The 15496-nt window shown below is 41.4% G+C and overlaps 1 protein-coding gene across 1 annotated transcript in view; it reads right to left on the bottom strand.

Annotated features, from left to right (window-relative positions):
- The window catches only part of efna3b (ephrin-A3b), a 77523-nt gene that overhangs the window by 13820 nt on the left and 48207 nt on the right, over positions 1 to 15496 (bottom strand). Inside the window, exons 3-5 of the mRNA XM_042490685.2 lie at positions 4573 to 4865; positions 1126 to 1191; positions 8 to 85 (exon numbers count right to left, since the gene is read on the bottom strand). Coding sequence (XP_042346619.1) covers positions 8 to 85; positions 1126 to 1191; positions 4573 to 4865 — 437 coding nt within the window. The remainder of the gene's footprint in view (positions 1 to 7; positions 86 to 1125; positions 1192 to 4572; positions 4866 to 15496) is intronic.

Below are 15496 nucleotides of genomic sequence, written 5' to 3' on the forward strand. Positions count from 1 at the left end.
GACTCACCAATATCGTCAAGTTTTAGGCCTGGTCTAAGCGTGTAGTCTGGTTCTGTAGGCTCTGGCTCATCATCCACGTCAGAGGCTGGAAGAGAGAGAGAGAGAGAGAGAGAGAGAGAGAGGGGTGAGGAAATTGAGTGAGACAGAGACAGAGGGAGGGCGAGGCAGCATGAGTTAAACCACTGCCCCAACCTAGAAGATTTTAATTAGATTCAACTTGACATGTTGAGAGAAACATGCGAGAGAGCAGCAAGGCAAGGGTGTAGGGGTTAAAAAAAAAAATCCCCCGGAGCAGACTGACAAGCCATAACTTCACCAGCAGCCCTGAGAGAGAGAGAGAGAGAGAGAGGGAGAGAGGGAAGAGGGAAGGTGAGGGGAGGCAGATCAAACTGAAGAGAGGCAGTGTGTGAAAAGGGAAGGAAAGCGAAGGAGAGGGGGGGGTGAAAGGGAGGAGAGGTTAACACTACAGGGCTGTGGAAGTTAAAAGGACCGGACAGGCCAGGGATCAAAGTCTGCGTGTGTATGTGTGAGTGTGTGTGTGTGCGACTGAGTGGGAGAGGGTCGAGAGATTGAGGGAAGGCAAGCAAGCGAGCGAGAGAGGTTAACACTACATATACATAGCCACCCACTGACCGCACACAGCAATAAATGGATTCTGACAGGGAGCGAGGGAGGAGGGGTGAAAGAGGAGGAAAGAGGGAGAGGAGAAGGGGAGGGGGGGGGTGAGGGCCTTCAAAGCTTGAGCTGCTCCTCTCTGCTGCTGTGGAGGGAGAGAAAAAAGACAGAGAAAGAGATAGAGAGAGAGGAGGAAAGAAAACGAGGAGCAAGGGGGGTGCTGCAAGTGAAAATGCTGCAGGGGAAACTCAGCAGGAGTATTAATAGCTCTGCCTGTTTTAGACTGTATTTAGATTGTGTATGCAGCATCTGTATGCAGCCGGTATGTGTGTGAGTAATAAGTGTGTGTGTGTGTGTGTGTGTGTGTGTGTGTGTGTGTGCAGGAGAATTCGTGGGGAGCCCTTTGCCTGCCAGATGGGTAGAGTGGCCAGATGGGTGCAGGTACAGTCTGCAAACAGGTCCAAGCGTTGCATTACAGGTCACACACCACACACACAGCGAGAGACTCACCCGTGGAGCAGCAGACGTACACTCGTAGTCTCAGGCAGCTGCGGCCGTGATGATGGGTGGGCGTGGCTGTGGAAATACAAAATGCACCACAGGTTACTTTGTGTATTCGCATGTATTACAAAATAATTAGGAAATAAAAATGCACAAGTTTTCTGCTTCAAAGGTGAATAACATATCAAAAAGTTACGCCCCAAAGCTCTGGAACACACTGCCTACAAATATCAGAGAAGTCACCTAAATACTTTTAAAAGAAAACTAAAAACTTATCTCTTCACTTTAGCCTTTAACTAGCTCTGACTTAACAGCTTCACACTGCTGCACCTCTTTAAAATGTTGTGTTTTCCTGAATTTTAAGCATTTTTCACACTATTTTTAGCTTTATTTTTAGTAATATTATCTCAATGGGTTTTATTTTCCATTTTATGTTATGCATTCTCTGCATTCTATTTTTATTCATATTTTTATCTTACTTTCACTAGTATAATCAAGTGGGTTTTATTCATGTGAAGATGTATTTTATGTATTTTTTTTCTGATCTTATGTTATTTTTACATGCTGGTTTTATTATGTCTTTATGTCTTCTGTGTCTTTTCATGTGAAGCACTTGGTGCATGTCATTTCTTTGTTGTAAAGCATGTTTGGCTGCATTTCTTGTATGAAAAGTGCTATATGAATAAAGTTATTATTATTATTATTATTGCAGGAAAGCAACTGGATCAGTATCAGCTCATACTGACACTGTGAAACAGATTACATGTGAGCCAAACGAGACTGTTCCAGTTTAAGCCCACTTAAAGTACAATCTTACACATAACATAAAACACTATGTGCATCACTGTCAGTTATTTTGGGTATCCCAGGATGCACTAGAGCACACAGGCTGCCATTATACAGTCATGGTTTGAGACTTACAAGTGTATTTTCTAAAAATAGTCAGTCCCGCACTGTATTCTACATATTACTGCAGAATCAAATAAGCACTCTCACTCTATATATATTCAGTTCTAGTGACTCCTACCTAAAACAGTAACTATGGTAGACTGTCAAAGTGTTTCTATTGCATGTTACCAAATTTGGTGCATCACTTTTATCTCCTGCTTTTTGCCTATGAGACCCCCTACAGGAAAAACAGTGCAAAAAAATTGTGTTCAGCGGTGTGGCCAAAAACATGCTGTCTACAGGGGTTGTTGCTCACACAGCATGGATCAGCCAAATTATTAATTATCAAATTTGATAGTGACTGAAATTTAGAGGCAGGGCAAATGTATTAATATTGCACATTTCATATCCAAACGCAATCCAAAGTGCTTTACAGATTAGTCGAGTCAAAGTTCAGTCATAAAGCATGTAGGAATAATCATTTTTATTCAATTTCAATTTGATCTATAAAGTCCATTATCATAAATCACAATTTGCCTCAGAGGGCTTTACGAAATACGAAATCCCCCTGTCCTTGGAGCTTCACAATAAGACCCCCCAAAAAAAAAACATTTAACGGAGGGTGAAAAAAAAATGCTAGAAACCTCAGGAAGAGCAGCTGAGGAGGGATCCCTCTTCCAGGACGGACAGACATTTCAGTAGGCGACTTCTGATATGGAAGACTTTCAGTACATAATGCTGAATTTCCACTGTACAATACGGCACTGCTCTTATCAGCCTGGCTTGCTCTATTTTCGGTTTTCCATTAGCAAAAATTGGGGATAGTGGTATCGCTTTTGGTGCCACCATGGTTGAGGCTTAAAGCGAGCTGACCCGACACTATAAGGTGGAGTTCAAACAGTGATTTGTCAGAAAGAATTGCACTGATGTGACACGGGACTTCCTGCACAAACTTGCCATTTTTAAATAGGCAAGCTGCTAAAGTTGCAGTTTATATCCATGTCTGTCATGTGGAGCCACAACAACAGACAATGTTGCTGCAATGGAGCTACAAACTCTAAAACCTGAATGCTCCCCCCTCCCCCGGAGCACACATGACCTATACAATCAGCACAGTTTCAGATTAGCACCACCAATTCAGTATTACACCAAATGTGTCCCCTTCTGTTCTGGCATTATGGTGTTGAATGACGTCCAGAAAAAATGTTTTGCAGAACATTATGATGTCGAAATGAAGCTGACCTTTGACCTTTTGGATTTAAAATCACTTCAATACTCAATTCAGTTTGACACTGGTGTGAATTCTTTTCATAATTAGCGTATGAATGTGTGTTTTGGGGGGTCAAAATGACCTTTGACCACCAAAATCTAATCAGTTAATTGTGGAGTCCATGTGGAAGTTTGTGCTAATTTGAGGAAATTCCCTCCAGCGTTCTTGACATATAGCATTAGGAACGTCTGGACGACCCAAAAACATAATGCCTTCAGCCAAGGCTGTCACCTGCGCAGAGACATAAAAATTACAGCGCTCACAACTATACATACACAGCACTGCAAGACACACGATAAAGATAAAAAAAAAACACCAGGTGCATGACCTTGTTGCTCAGAGGCAACATCTGGTGGCATATGTGAAAATGTCCCACTGATCCTCATTAATTTAAGTCTAAATTTGACTTAGTTTGGCTAAGTAACGTACAGGTCCTGACATTGTAAATAATGGATTAATGTCAAACTGTCACATCTTACTGGGACACGAGTGGACAGACAGATGAGGACAGCGCTATCATCAATGTCATTAGTCACGCATGTGATCCTCCTACCGTGACGTGTCAAAATGTCTGCTATAAAAAACAAAACATACGTCCAATTTGTTAAAACTTTTCAAGTTCAAATGGCTTCATTTGAGATAATGTAAGCTATTGCACCAATATATGTTTTATATTGATATTATGTCTTCGTTTAATGATTAAAAGACATTTTTGAGGTTTTGTAGACATCAGCTTACAGAAAAAAACAAAAAACAAGGAGGCACGGAGCTGCTTTCTGATTATAGTGTTGCAGAAAAAATTCCTACAGACGTTTCCCATCAACTAATGTAGGTTAAATGAGTGCTGCGCTCATTATATAGCCATTTAATGCATGAGACATTCATCCTTGGCCTGACATATTTGTTTTTAAATAGTTTCATGACAAGCCAAGAGTTCATTATTTATACAGTGTCATATTTGTGCAAGGTGTTGTGAGTTAATTTGATTAGCAATCAACAAAATGGATGAGCCTGCTTGACTGCAGGGTGATTTGATTAGATGGGAAACAGCAATTTGTTATCCCGAAATTACCTGAGGATGGATTTGGACTAATCTGAACTGAGTTAATCATCAAGATCCACATAACATTAAAAGAATAACACGTTAAATCTTACAGGGAGTGTTTGCCACATTACTGTTTTGGTCTTAATGACCTCCTGCAAGAACAGAAAGCTTTTACTATGATTTGTGTTGTCATTTATATTTCAACGACACACACAAGCACTTAGTGATGTGATGTCCGTTTGAATCCACTCACAGATGTAGTAGTACTCCTGTCCGACGTGGAACTCGTAGCCCAGCGAGAAGGCGCTGTAGCGCTGGAACTTCTCTGAGAACTTGATGGGCGCGTGGGGGGCGTGGGGCCGGTTACACTCCCACCTCTTGAAGCCCAGCTGGGGGTCGCAGTTCCTGTAACCGCGGTAACTGACCATGTAGAGGACGTACTGCTCTCCGGTGCCCACCATACGCTGGCTGTCGTTGTAATGAGGGCAGTAGATGTCCAGGTAGTCGTTGACGTTCACCTGCATTGTGTAGCCCTCCCTACGCAGACTGGACACAGAGAGAAAGAGCAAACAGTGAGAATGAGTATAGCACCTATAATTACACATAAACTTATAAGGCTTTACACTGAAGGACAACAGAGGAAAATATAAAAACACAAGTAGCTTAAATATGTAGGAACACAACATAAGTGTGACCAATGGAGTACACACACAAACACACACCAATTAACCATAAGCCTGAGAAAATAAGAGCGTTTTAAATTGCTATTAAATGTGGACAAAGTTGAGCTGGACCTTAAGCTCGCAGGCAGCTTGTTGACCTCATTTACTGAGAGAACCCTCACCAGAACTGGATTTATTCCCGGGTACAGCTTAAAAAAACCCAACAAAGCCTGCTGACCGGAGAGGGCTATAATCGAATATAATCATAAAATTAAAATACACAAATAACATTATTTAAATTTTCACCTTTTAAATTGATTTAAGCTGTTTTATTCTTTAAATAAACAATGCATTTATCATGAATCTGTCATCTTTCACAGGCAAACTAATTAGAGTAAACACACCATAATTGGTTTTATGATTTTTTTTTTTTTGATTGTTTGCAAGCCACTGGAAAAACAAAACATTTGCAGAATTTCAAGGGAGGAAATGTTTTTGCCTGCCAGTCAGTCTTTTATTTTTTGTTACATCTAAACTACCTCTGGAAATAATTAAAAAAAAAAAAAAAATTAATCTTGTGCTTCATGAATGAATAAAAATATATTCTCTTTATCCTTTTGAAACTAACAAATTGGGCTGATTTCCTCAAAAACATGGGAAGAGGGCAAAGATCAACTTTACAAGAAATTACCCAAAAATTAGATCAAACTGATGAAAAGTTACACATACAAGAAAATTACCTGAAAAAATGGCACCAAAAAGATCATTTAAAGAATAAATAACTTGAAAAAGTGCTAAAATAAAGCAATGTAAATAATAATAAACATATTTATGCAATATAACTTCAAAGATAAACTTTTAATAATTAAGAATACAAATAACAAATAGATTATTTGTAAAGACATATTTTAATTTCTTGGAAATTTGTGGAAACCTTTTTTTTTTACTATGTCTTTGACAAAAATCAAGCTCAGGTTTCAAATTGTTAAAATGCCTATAACTAGAAACTAATGTCGATCTTGGTTTCAATGGGTTAAATAATGCAATTCATGCAATGAATGCAGCTCACGGTGCTCAGTAAACACACAACATAAATAGATTATTAAAATGTACCACATAGGATGCTTTTGGGCGTGACATGCCAAAAAAATCATCCTGTGATTATTTTGAGAGATACTGCAATACAAGTCACGATTTTAGTGGGAATGGTAATTTCTGAATTTCATTTTCACGGGCAAAATAATAACGATGATGTGATTTTTGGTGGTGTCTGTACTGTAGCACAAGCATGTTTTCTTACATCTGTAGTATGATTTGTAAGCTGAGGCATCTTTGTGGCACCACAGTGATATAATTACCTTCATCAAAAACTTACAGCTCATGCGATCTGGATATTTCACTTGGCAACGTTGTAAATTTGATGATATTTTAATCAATTGTGCAGCTCTATTACTTTTATGTGCAAAATGTTTCATAATGTATTAAAGGGCTCGTCATTTCAAAAGTTAAATTGGCACTAATATTCAAATATGCACAGAAACGCACATGCACCACAGCTCTTATTCTCAATTATGCGTTTTTATATGCACACAGTTTTCGGGCCTCTGCACAGAATTTCCTGTCTCTGCAAAGACAACATAACTCTTCACATCGTTGTCTGGTAAGTGTGTGTTGTTTCGTACACACGCATTTCAGCCTGAATGTTCAGCCAGGGTCAAACAAATCTTTGTTAGAGAGTTATTGAGTTATTAATAACACAAAGCAGGTGTGTGTGTGTAAGTGTGTGTGTATTTGTAGCTGCAGGGCTGCTGCATGCAGAGAATGCGGAGCTGGCTCTTCAGTATGGACTGAAGGCCCCAGGGCCACAGCTCCTTCTCCTGGTGTCAGCGTAGCGTTGTCCCCTAACCCCAGTGCTCGTACATCAACCTGAGCGCAACGTTGCGCTCACGTCAGCCGTCAACGTCCCGGCTACGTTTCTCCCCCACCCCAAAGCTCATATATCAGCGTCAACCCCAAAAAAGACTCGGCTTGACAGGAAGATAAGGTCTGAATCTGTGTCTGGGAGTGTATGTGTGTGTGTGTGTAGCTTGTGTGACAAAGTGAAATAGATTCTTTCCTGACATCCAAAAGCCCTCTTTTTCTCCCCATCACAGACACGGACCCATATCTGTGTGACAGAGACAGGTTGCAGTTGTAAATCATACACACGCCAATGAGCATGTGTGAGCGCACACACACACACACACACACACACACACACACACACACACACACACACACACACACACACACACACACTCAGATGTTATAGTGGTGACATCATAAAATCACAAGGGGGCAGCAGTGTGTCATCCTCAGCCTGACGCTGCCTCTCTCTTTGCCAGTTCTAGGTCATGTCTCAAGGGGGATTATTATTCAATTATTAAATGAAGATCGAAACACTGTTCCCAATGTCTCCCTCTCTCCATCACTCCTTACCGCTCTCTTCAAATCCTTCCTGAATTTGTCTTTCTCCCCCTGCTCTCCATTCCTCTCATCCCTTTCTCTCAGACTAACATGAGCAGAAGATTAATTGTTCAACATCCATCCTTTGCTCTCCTCCTCCACTCCTCTCCTCTCATCACTTTTTCTCATTACATCATTTACTAGCCTACAGAGGGTATTAGTGGTAGAAAAAAAAGCCTAAAATGCTTCAAGGGAACTATATTTATAGTGAATGCAAAAAAAGAGAGAGAGGGAGAACGAACATGAGTGAGGGATGAGTTTGGTTGCACCAGGGAGGCGTGAATGCAAATTGAGTAAAAGAAGAGAGAGAGGCAGAACAGAGCAGACAGAAAACAACAAAAAAAGGCGGTTGGAGAGTTTTACGCCACCAAAGAAAAGCAAGTTCTCAGAGATGAAGGGATAAATGGTGGAAAAGAAAGAGAGAAAAATGAGGGGGAGGGCAACTCAGAGCATCTTGAGTAATCTGAAAGTAAATCACTTCTCTGAGATAAAAGCTGGCTTTAGGATTCCCACTCTGTGTGTGTGCGTGCGCGCGTGTACGCACACACGCTTTGGTTTGTGTGTGCCAAAAAACATTTCTATGTACAATAACGCAGCAACTCACCTGCCAGCCTTCAATATTTGATGTAGTGGCATCTTAAGGGGTGTGTCTCTGACATACACATATAAAATACACAAAAAGGGACGATTTTCCACAAGTGTGTCTTAACAGCAAATCTAATATCATGTTAAATGAGCATGAAAATGCTTGAATGTTACAATAATCTGTTTGAGAACACTTAATGCTTTAGTTTCAGGCTGTGGATAATCAGAAAATAGACAATTAAAGCGTGAATTTGTGTTTATGAGTGAGCATGTTTCGAAGGATTAACAGTATTGAAAGCTGTTTTTTATACCTCTGTTGTCTCATTTGTATACAGTGCTATCTTGTATGTACATTGAGGATATTAAAAACCCTGTAAAACATAATGCAAGTCCAGGACTTGACTTTCTGAACTTTTCTGACACACTGGATCAGCACGGCTGCTGATACTGACCTTTCAGTAAATCAAGTATCGGCTGGCTGTGATCAATCCAGACTAAATACAGTTGAGGAATGAGGAGTTTAAAATGTTGGCGTTTGAATGCTTTCACTTTAATTATGTGTTTTTAAATTAACATTTCACCCCTAATTAAAAAGTACAATCTTACCTGTAGAGCTTTTTACAAATGAGACTGTTTTGGTGTGAGTTGCCGAGTGTTGGAGTTTACAGCTGTAGAGACGTCTGCCTTCACTCAACGATAATGGAACTAGATAGCACTCGCCTTGTAGTGCTCAAAATGCCAAAAAAAAAAAAAACAAATGAAAAACTCAACAGCAATGTCTCTTTCCGGAAAACATGACCCAGGTACTTAAGATAATCCACAGACCTTGTTGTGAGCAGTTTCATGTAGGAACTGTTTCTTCTCTACCAAACTACACCTGCTAACTGTATCACCATGCAGAAGGAAGTGTGCATCTACGCATGGACTAGAGACCTCTGACAGCCCGAGATGTAAAACATTAATGGCATCCTCCTCGGCTGAGCTGTAACTTTATCTACAAGCAGATGCACGCTTCCTTTTGTTTGGTGATACGGTTGGTGGGTGTGGTGTGGCATGAAGAAAATAGTTCCTACATGAAATTGCTCACAACAAGGTCTGTGGATTATCTTGAGTAAACAGGTCTTGATTCCTGGAGAGACAATTCTGTTGAGTTTTTCAAATGTAATTTTATCTAATTATTTTTTTGACGCTTTGAGCACCAAAAACCGAGTGCCATCTAGTTCCAATATGGTAGAGAGAAGGCAGACACCTCTACAGCCAAAAATCCAACACTCACACCAACTCAAAACAACTTACACTGATAAAAAAGTACTACGAGTAAGAAGAGTAAACTGTCCCTTTAAACATTCATATTAGATAGATTAATAATTCTGTTCAGCTACACACAGTGTGATATACAGACTTTGAACTGACAAATAAAGCCTGGTATTGGTCGATAACCGTAATCCATGTGTTAATGTGGCGGTGTGTTTTTGGGGTCACACGGTTTACATACGTGTTGTTTTCAATCACAATGTTACATGCTCTGATGTGTACAAAGGGGTTTTAATTTTTTGATTCCATTTATAAAATAGGCTTTTTCACAATGATGAAAAAAAAAGTCTGAATCTTTTCAGACAGCAAAATGAAAGCTTCTAAGAGCTAAACACGCTGTTACTTATTAAAGTTGGCTATAAACTGTCTGCTGGGAATGTGCCCTTTGCTTTGTTCAAATTCACCAGCAACGATCATAGTCTTCCTTCAGTCTGCTTCAAGACAAAAGGCAATAAATATTTAAATTTTAAAACCTGGTTTCTCTAAGATTCATGAGAGGAAAATCCACTCAGACTCAGAAAATCATGATTCTCATTTTATCCCGAAATGTGCAGCCCTATTTCAGAGGATTTTTTTTTTAGTCCCCTTTATTATACTGGAGTTTATTGGATATTAATGCTCACTGAAAATTCCAAATCAAGAGAGATGGAGATACACAGCGATACAGAAAGTAAGAGGTGGAGTGTCTTATGAAATGTCATGATGTGTTGCTTTCCTCGGCTCTCTCCCGACGCCTCCCTTTCATTTTGTGTTGGATCTCTACTAATTTCCTCCCTGGTACGTGTCAACTGCTTAGTTGAAGCTGATAGTGGGGAGAGCCGAGAGATGCGGTGGGACGTTTTATCGACAACATAACTCTGACGAGCTGAGGCTTCAGCGAGCAAAAGAACACTTATATCTACAGATCCACTACAGGGATGGAGCGATGGAAGAACGGGGAGCACGATGGGAGGGTTTATAGGATGAGACGAGGGGTAGTTGGGGTTAAAAGCTGCAGAGTCTGGCCACCAGGGAGCGGAGGGTGATAGCGGGAGGGAGCGAGAGAGAGCAACAGCTAAGAGCAAGATCAAAGTGGGCCTGGATCAATGTCACTACTGTAAAATCACATCAGAGAGCGCGAGAGAGAGGGAGAGAGAGAGTATGTTGCCTATATAAATCAGTCGTGGGCAACATAATGCCACAGAGTTACCCCCTGCCTGCCTATTATCTGGCTGGCCTGTTGGAGCACCGTACATCAATAAAACACTTTGACAGTAAGAGCAATCATTCCTTTTTGTAACAACAGCTTGGAGGACCAGCTTATGCTGCTGTTCTCTGTTGTTAAGATGGCAGACTTTGTTGAGAAACAGGGGCGCTGAGGCCGACTGAAGAGCTCAAAAAATTTAAGCCAGTAAGTGTTGTTTTCTCCTTTAACCATGACAGAATCACAGCACGGTATTATGCATACATACTGTGCTTTTGCAAACAATAGCACATTGTTCAATATACCACATCCATGTTTTCCCTGTAGATTATCCACTCTGCTCTTTGCACGTGGTGGTAGTTGACCTCTGATTCCGTGGAAACAATATTTTGAGTGAAGTGTCTGAACCAATCAAATACCAAGGCTGGTGTGAAAACTCAGAAGTGCTTTTGTTAAATACTCTTGTCAGGTGGGAAAGGTTAATCACTTATGCACATTTTGCACATGGTGTCTTGTTAAACCCTAGTGTGATGACAGGTGAGCAAAAATGGGACGTAAGAAAAAAAACTCATGAGTTGCCGCAGAACGCAGAGGAAAATGCATTAACGAAACACAATGCAACAATCAGCCGTGAAAGGAAGTTTGAAATTTTGGTAAACTATATAAACTGTTATGTATCATATTATGTGGATTCACATATTTACAATAATATGGTTGTTTTACAAAGGAAAACAGCACAGCTATAAATACCATGAATGATGGCTGAACTCCGGATCCTGGTATTGAGCATAATGACTCACAGGTGATCTGATCACAAGTGGACAGCGCTAAATACAAGTGTTAAGACCACTAAGACATAGTGAGTCGATCACTCATATCACCTGCCGAGGTAGTCTGGCAGGCTTTTGTCCACATATCTTTTATTGGGCTGAGCCTTCAAAGTCAGAGGCTGGACGTTGGTGACTCTGAGTTGATTGGGGTCGGGCAGTTGTTTTTTCTGTGCAGTCTACTTCTGGGGATGTTTTGGTCCCCAGATTTTGCTGCGAGGTAAGTGCTCTTGACATTCACGCTACTCTTTGCAGCTACAGCATGCAGGCATTGGCACAAAGGGAGAGAAGAGGGGAATTTATAGCTCACAAAAAGTAAACAGGATATAGTCTCTGACTTTTGTTGATATCTGGTGTCGGCAAAAAAAGTTGTTGCGCATTTGCAATCCGTCATTAGCACCGTCAGCTTGATTACTATATACTACATGAATGCCATGGAGCCCCATTCAAACTTTAAAACTCTGTAAGGAAAACAAAACGCATCATCTATCATTCGTATTGAACAACCTAATCAGACCTGACTGGCATAATTCTGAGTCAGACACAGCCCCTAATCTTTTATAGTGTAAATACTGTTGCATCCTGATGCGTCTCTGTCAGGGACTAAGTCATCTATGCAGGACATGGCAGTAATTTTCAGGACAATGCGCTAATTCTGTATTACTTGCCCAAATAACAATGAGTTGGATGAAGTGTTGTATGACCATTCATCGTTTTGCCCTATGGAAGAAGACCTATCTGCTGACAGGGATATTTGGTAACTACCAAGCAGCTAGTGAGAGTGTAGATGTAATTACTGGTCAGGAACTTGTAGAACAAGTGACGTGGGCAGTAACAAAATTTGAACACAGGTGTTCAGCTGGAGAACCATACGGACACAGGCGTAAATGACAATGTATGTCGGCTGTCCACTAGTGTTTGAATCACCAAAACGCAAGTAAATACCAAGTATAAACAAGCTCTCTGTCATGGATGAAACAGAGCATTCATTAATGTAATTAGTAAAACCTATGCTTTTTCCTACTGAGACGAGTTTAAAAAAATAATGAAAAAGATCTATTTATTGATTTTTCATTATGAAGAAACAACTTTTTAGAGCAATTCTAAGTTCCAATTCCTCAAAACAATTACAAAAGACAGAGCAACATCTTCACTGCAGGCAGCTCTCCTAGTTAGGTTTCCTTTGGTGTTTTGTGTTTAGGAGGTTTTTACCAGGAGCCGAATCATCCACAGAATTCTCTTCCTCTCCAAAACAAACACATCAGGTGATTAAAACCAAAAGGCATTGAATAAAGCAGTTTCACGATAAAAATCGATGTTTCTACAATGTTGTTTGGCACAGCAGGAGCTGGAGCCGAACGTTTGTTTCTCCAATAACTTAAGATCCAGACATTCGATGACTGTAGTCCTTCGTGCAGTTAAAAGATATAATTGAAATCGATCAAGATCTACAAAACGTATTAAATAAAATAAGGCTTAAAACTGGCTGCCAAGTCAATTTATGACAGCTTCAGGCAGACAACCACAACCCTGACTGATATGCATCACCGCTAACAGGTGATGGTGACCAAATGACTCGAACCACGTGTGATAAAAATGACAGATTTCTCTGGATTTGAACATTGTTGGAAATGACTGGTATAATGTCAGTACACAAATTAATATATAACACTGGTCTCTTCTTTCCGAAAAGTTGCATATTTAATATTTTAAAAAATACAAAAAAAGAAATGCTCGAGCTTCTAAATTACTTTCTCACAAAAGGTGACGCTAGCTGCCAACAGTCACTTAGCACAGGGTACGCTAACATGTTAGCATGGCACATCTGAGGACTTGACCTACAGGGCACACATGGACACAAGTTTGATTCTCCCCAACTACTAAGAGCTCAACGATGAACCACGGGTGGCTGATTGGGGTTGCGAGGGTGCAACTGCCAAAAAGGAAATGCATGCCAAGGTAAATCAAGGTTAAAGTAAATCAAAGGAGACACTGCTGATGGGTACAAGGTTGGGCTGGATTAAAACTCGTCCGGCAGTGTTACAAATGATTGCCAATCAGGACTTAAAAGCCATTCTGCCTCCCGAGGCCAGAATTCTTAATCCCATCTCGGTTTCGGTACAGAGATGCTAACATTGTTGCGGGAGGACTCCAATCAGCCGGCAGAGCGGTAGGTATAATTGAACGGCTCCCCCGCTGAATGGAGACTCCCAGAGATCTGTAGCATCAATGAGGCCCTCATCAAACACAGGCAGGAGTCCTTCCTACTGTATCCTCTTCCCACTCCCTCTGCTCTCCCTCTCTCTTTTGTCTCCTCACCTCCATTTGTTCTCACTTTTCTGTCTTAGTTTGACTTTTGCCTGAGAGGAAAGCATGCAGACAAGAGTGTTTCCAAAACAAACGCGTGTGTGCGTGTGTGTGTGTGTGTGTGTGTGTGTGTGTGTGTGTGTGTACATGCCCCTCAGTGATGCCATCTAATTCAATATCGGTTGACATTAAAGATATCGACATGTGTGACTGCTGGGGAATAAGATCTGCCTCTTTTTCGTCTTTCCTCTCCATCGTATCACCCTGAACCACTGGAGGAACATGCATGTGTGTTTATGTCTATGCCCGCAGGTGTGTATGTGTGTGTTTGGGCGTCTGAGGGTGTGTGTCTGATAGGGTGTAGTGGTTGAGTAGGTTCTAAATTCTCCCCATTGAAATCAATACCTGTCTAGAGTGTGTCCAACAGACTGGAATATGCTGCCTTCTCTCAAGGCCGCTCCACGCACACACTCACATACACAGTCCTGCCCTGCAGAGCGATGGTTCATCATTGGTAATTGATCAAAGTATTACAGCTAACAGGGTTTCTTGCCAAGCGGCCTCACACGTAGCGCTGACATGATCCCATAACACGGGCAGCATTCTCCGAGCCGCACTCTCTCTATTTCCACCCTTTTCTTACATCTTCTACCTCGTTTGCTCCGTTTTTCTGCTCTTGTCTCGCTTCTCTCGAGCTCTTAAGCACTCTTTCTCTTACCTCCCCTCCTCTCCTTCCTCCATCCATCATCCCTCTGCCTCTCTCTCGTCCCCCCCCTCTCTGCCTGTGGATATTGACTGTGTGGTGTGAGAGAGAGTGCTCCGGCAGCACGAAACCCTAATGGCAGGCGTTATTAGCCCTTTGAACTGAGCTGTCTCGCTTTCACACACAGCCACGTTCAACAGACACACTCCTAACCCATTATATGTAGCATGTTCTCAAACACATGCATGTTTTTTTTTTTTTTGCAATCAATCACGCGCGCTTCATTTTGTGGGTTTTGTCCGAACAGGCATGACACAGATGGATGGATGCGGGGAAATTAAAATGAACAACTGCATGAAACAACAGATGGCAGAAACGAGAGCAGAATACGGAGACAAAGGGGGAAAAAATAGGAGATCAGAGACGTGGGCAGATGAAAGGATGAACGACAAGGACAGGGAAGAGGGAAGACAGTGCACTTTGATAAAAAAAATGTTGTTAAACCTGCGAGTGAGTCTGGGACTTGTGGTCTTTACCTTAATTTGCGTGTTTATTGATTTTGTTTTCAACTTTAATTTATCGTCCATTTCACAACCGTCCCCTCCCAGCCTATTTTACGCTCCAAAGGGTTTCTCCACTTTAAGGCTTCTTCCACCGCTCAAGTGTCATTCACCAAGTGGTTGCCAATACCAACCAATCTCTCCCTCTTATTCTATCACTTTGCTCCAATCAATCCTATCTCTCTGTTTCCCCACATCTCCCGCTGTCTCTGTTCCCAAAACCCTTACATGAGCCATAGTGATCCCATCAGACGGCAGGCCAGCAGAGGCAAAAAGGCACACAGAGAAGAGAAAGAGAGTGTATGTTTCCTAAGCTCTCCCATGATTGATAGTGATCCTGTCTGATGGCTGTGTATAGACTCAGCACTCAGTGAGACATTACCCTCTGACCCAGCTATTGATTCTCTGCCCCAAACACACAACACTTGTCCTGACCCCGCCCGTGCAAAAACCACACAAAAACACACACACACACTGTGCGTACAGTCCTGCAGATTGATAGTTTGGGCCGTGTCCTGTGAAACCTGATCA

The sequence above is a fragment of the Plectropomus leopardus genome, chromosome 11 (assembly GCF_026936395.1).
Source record: "Plectropomus leopardus strain MGB_pleo_1.0 chromosome 11, ASM2693639v1, whole genome shotgun sequence".
Classification (NCBI taxonomy): domain Eukaryota; kingdom Metazoa; phylum Chordata; class Actinopteri; order Perciformes; family Serranidae; genus Plectropomus; species Plectropomus leopardus.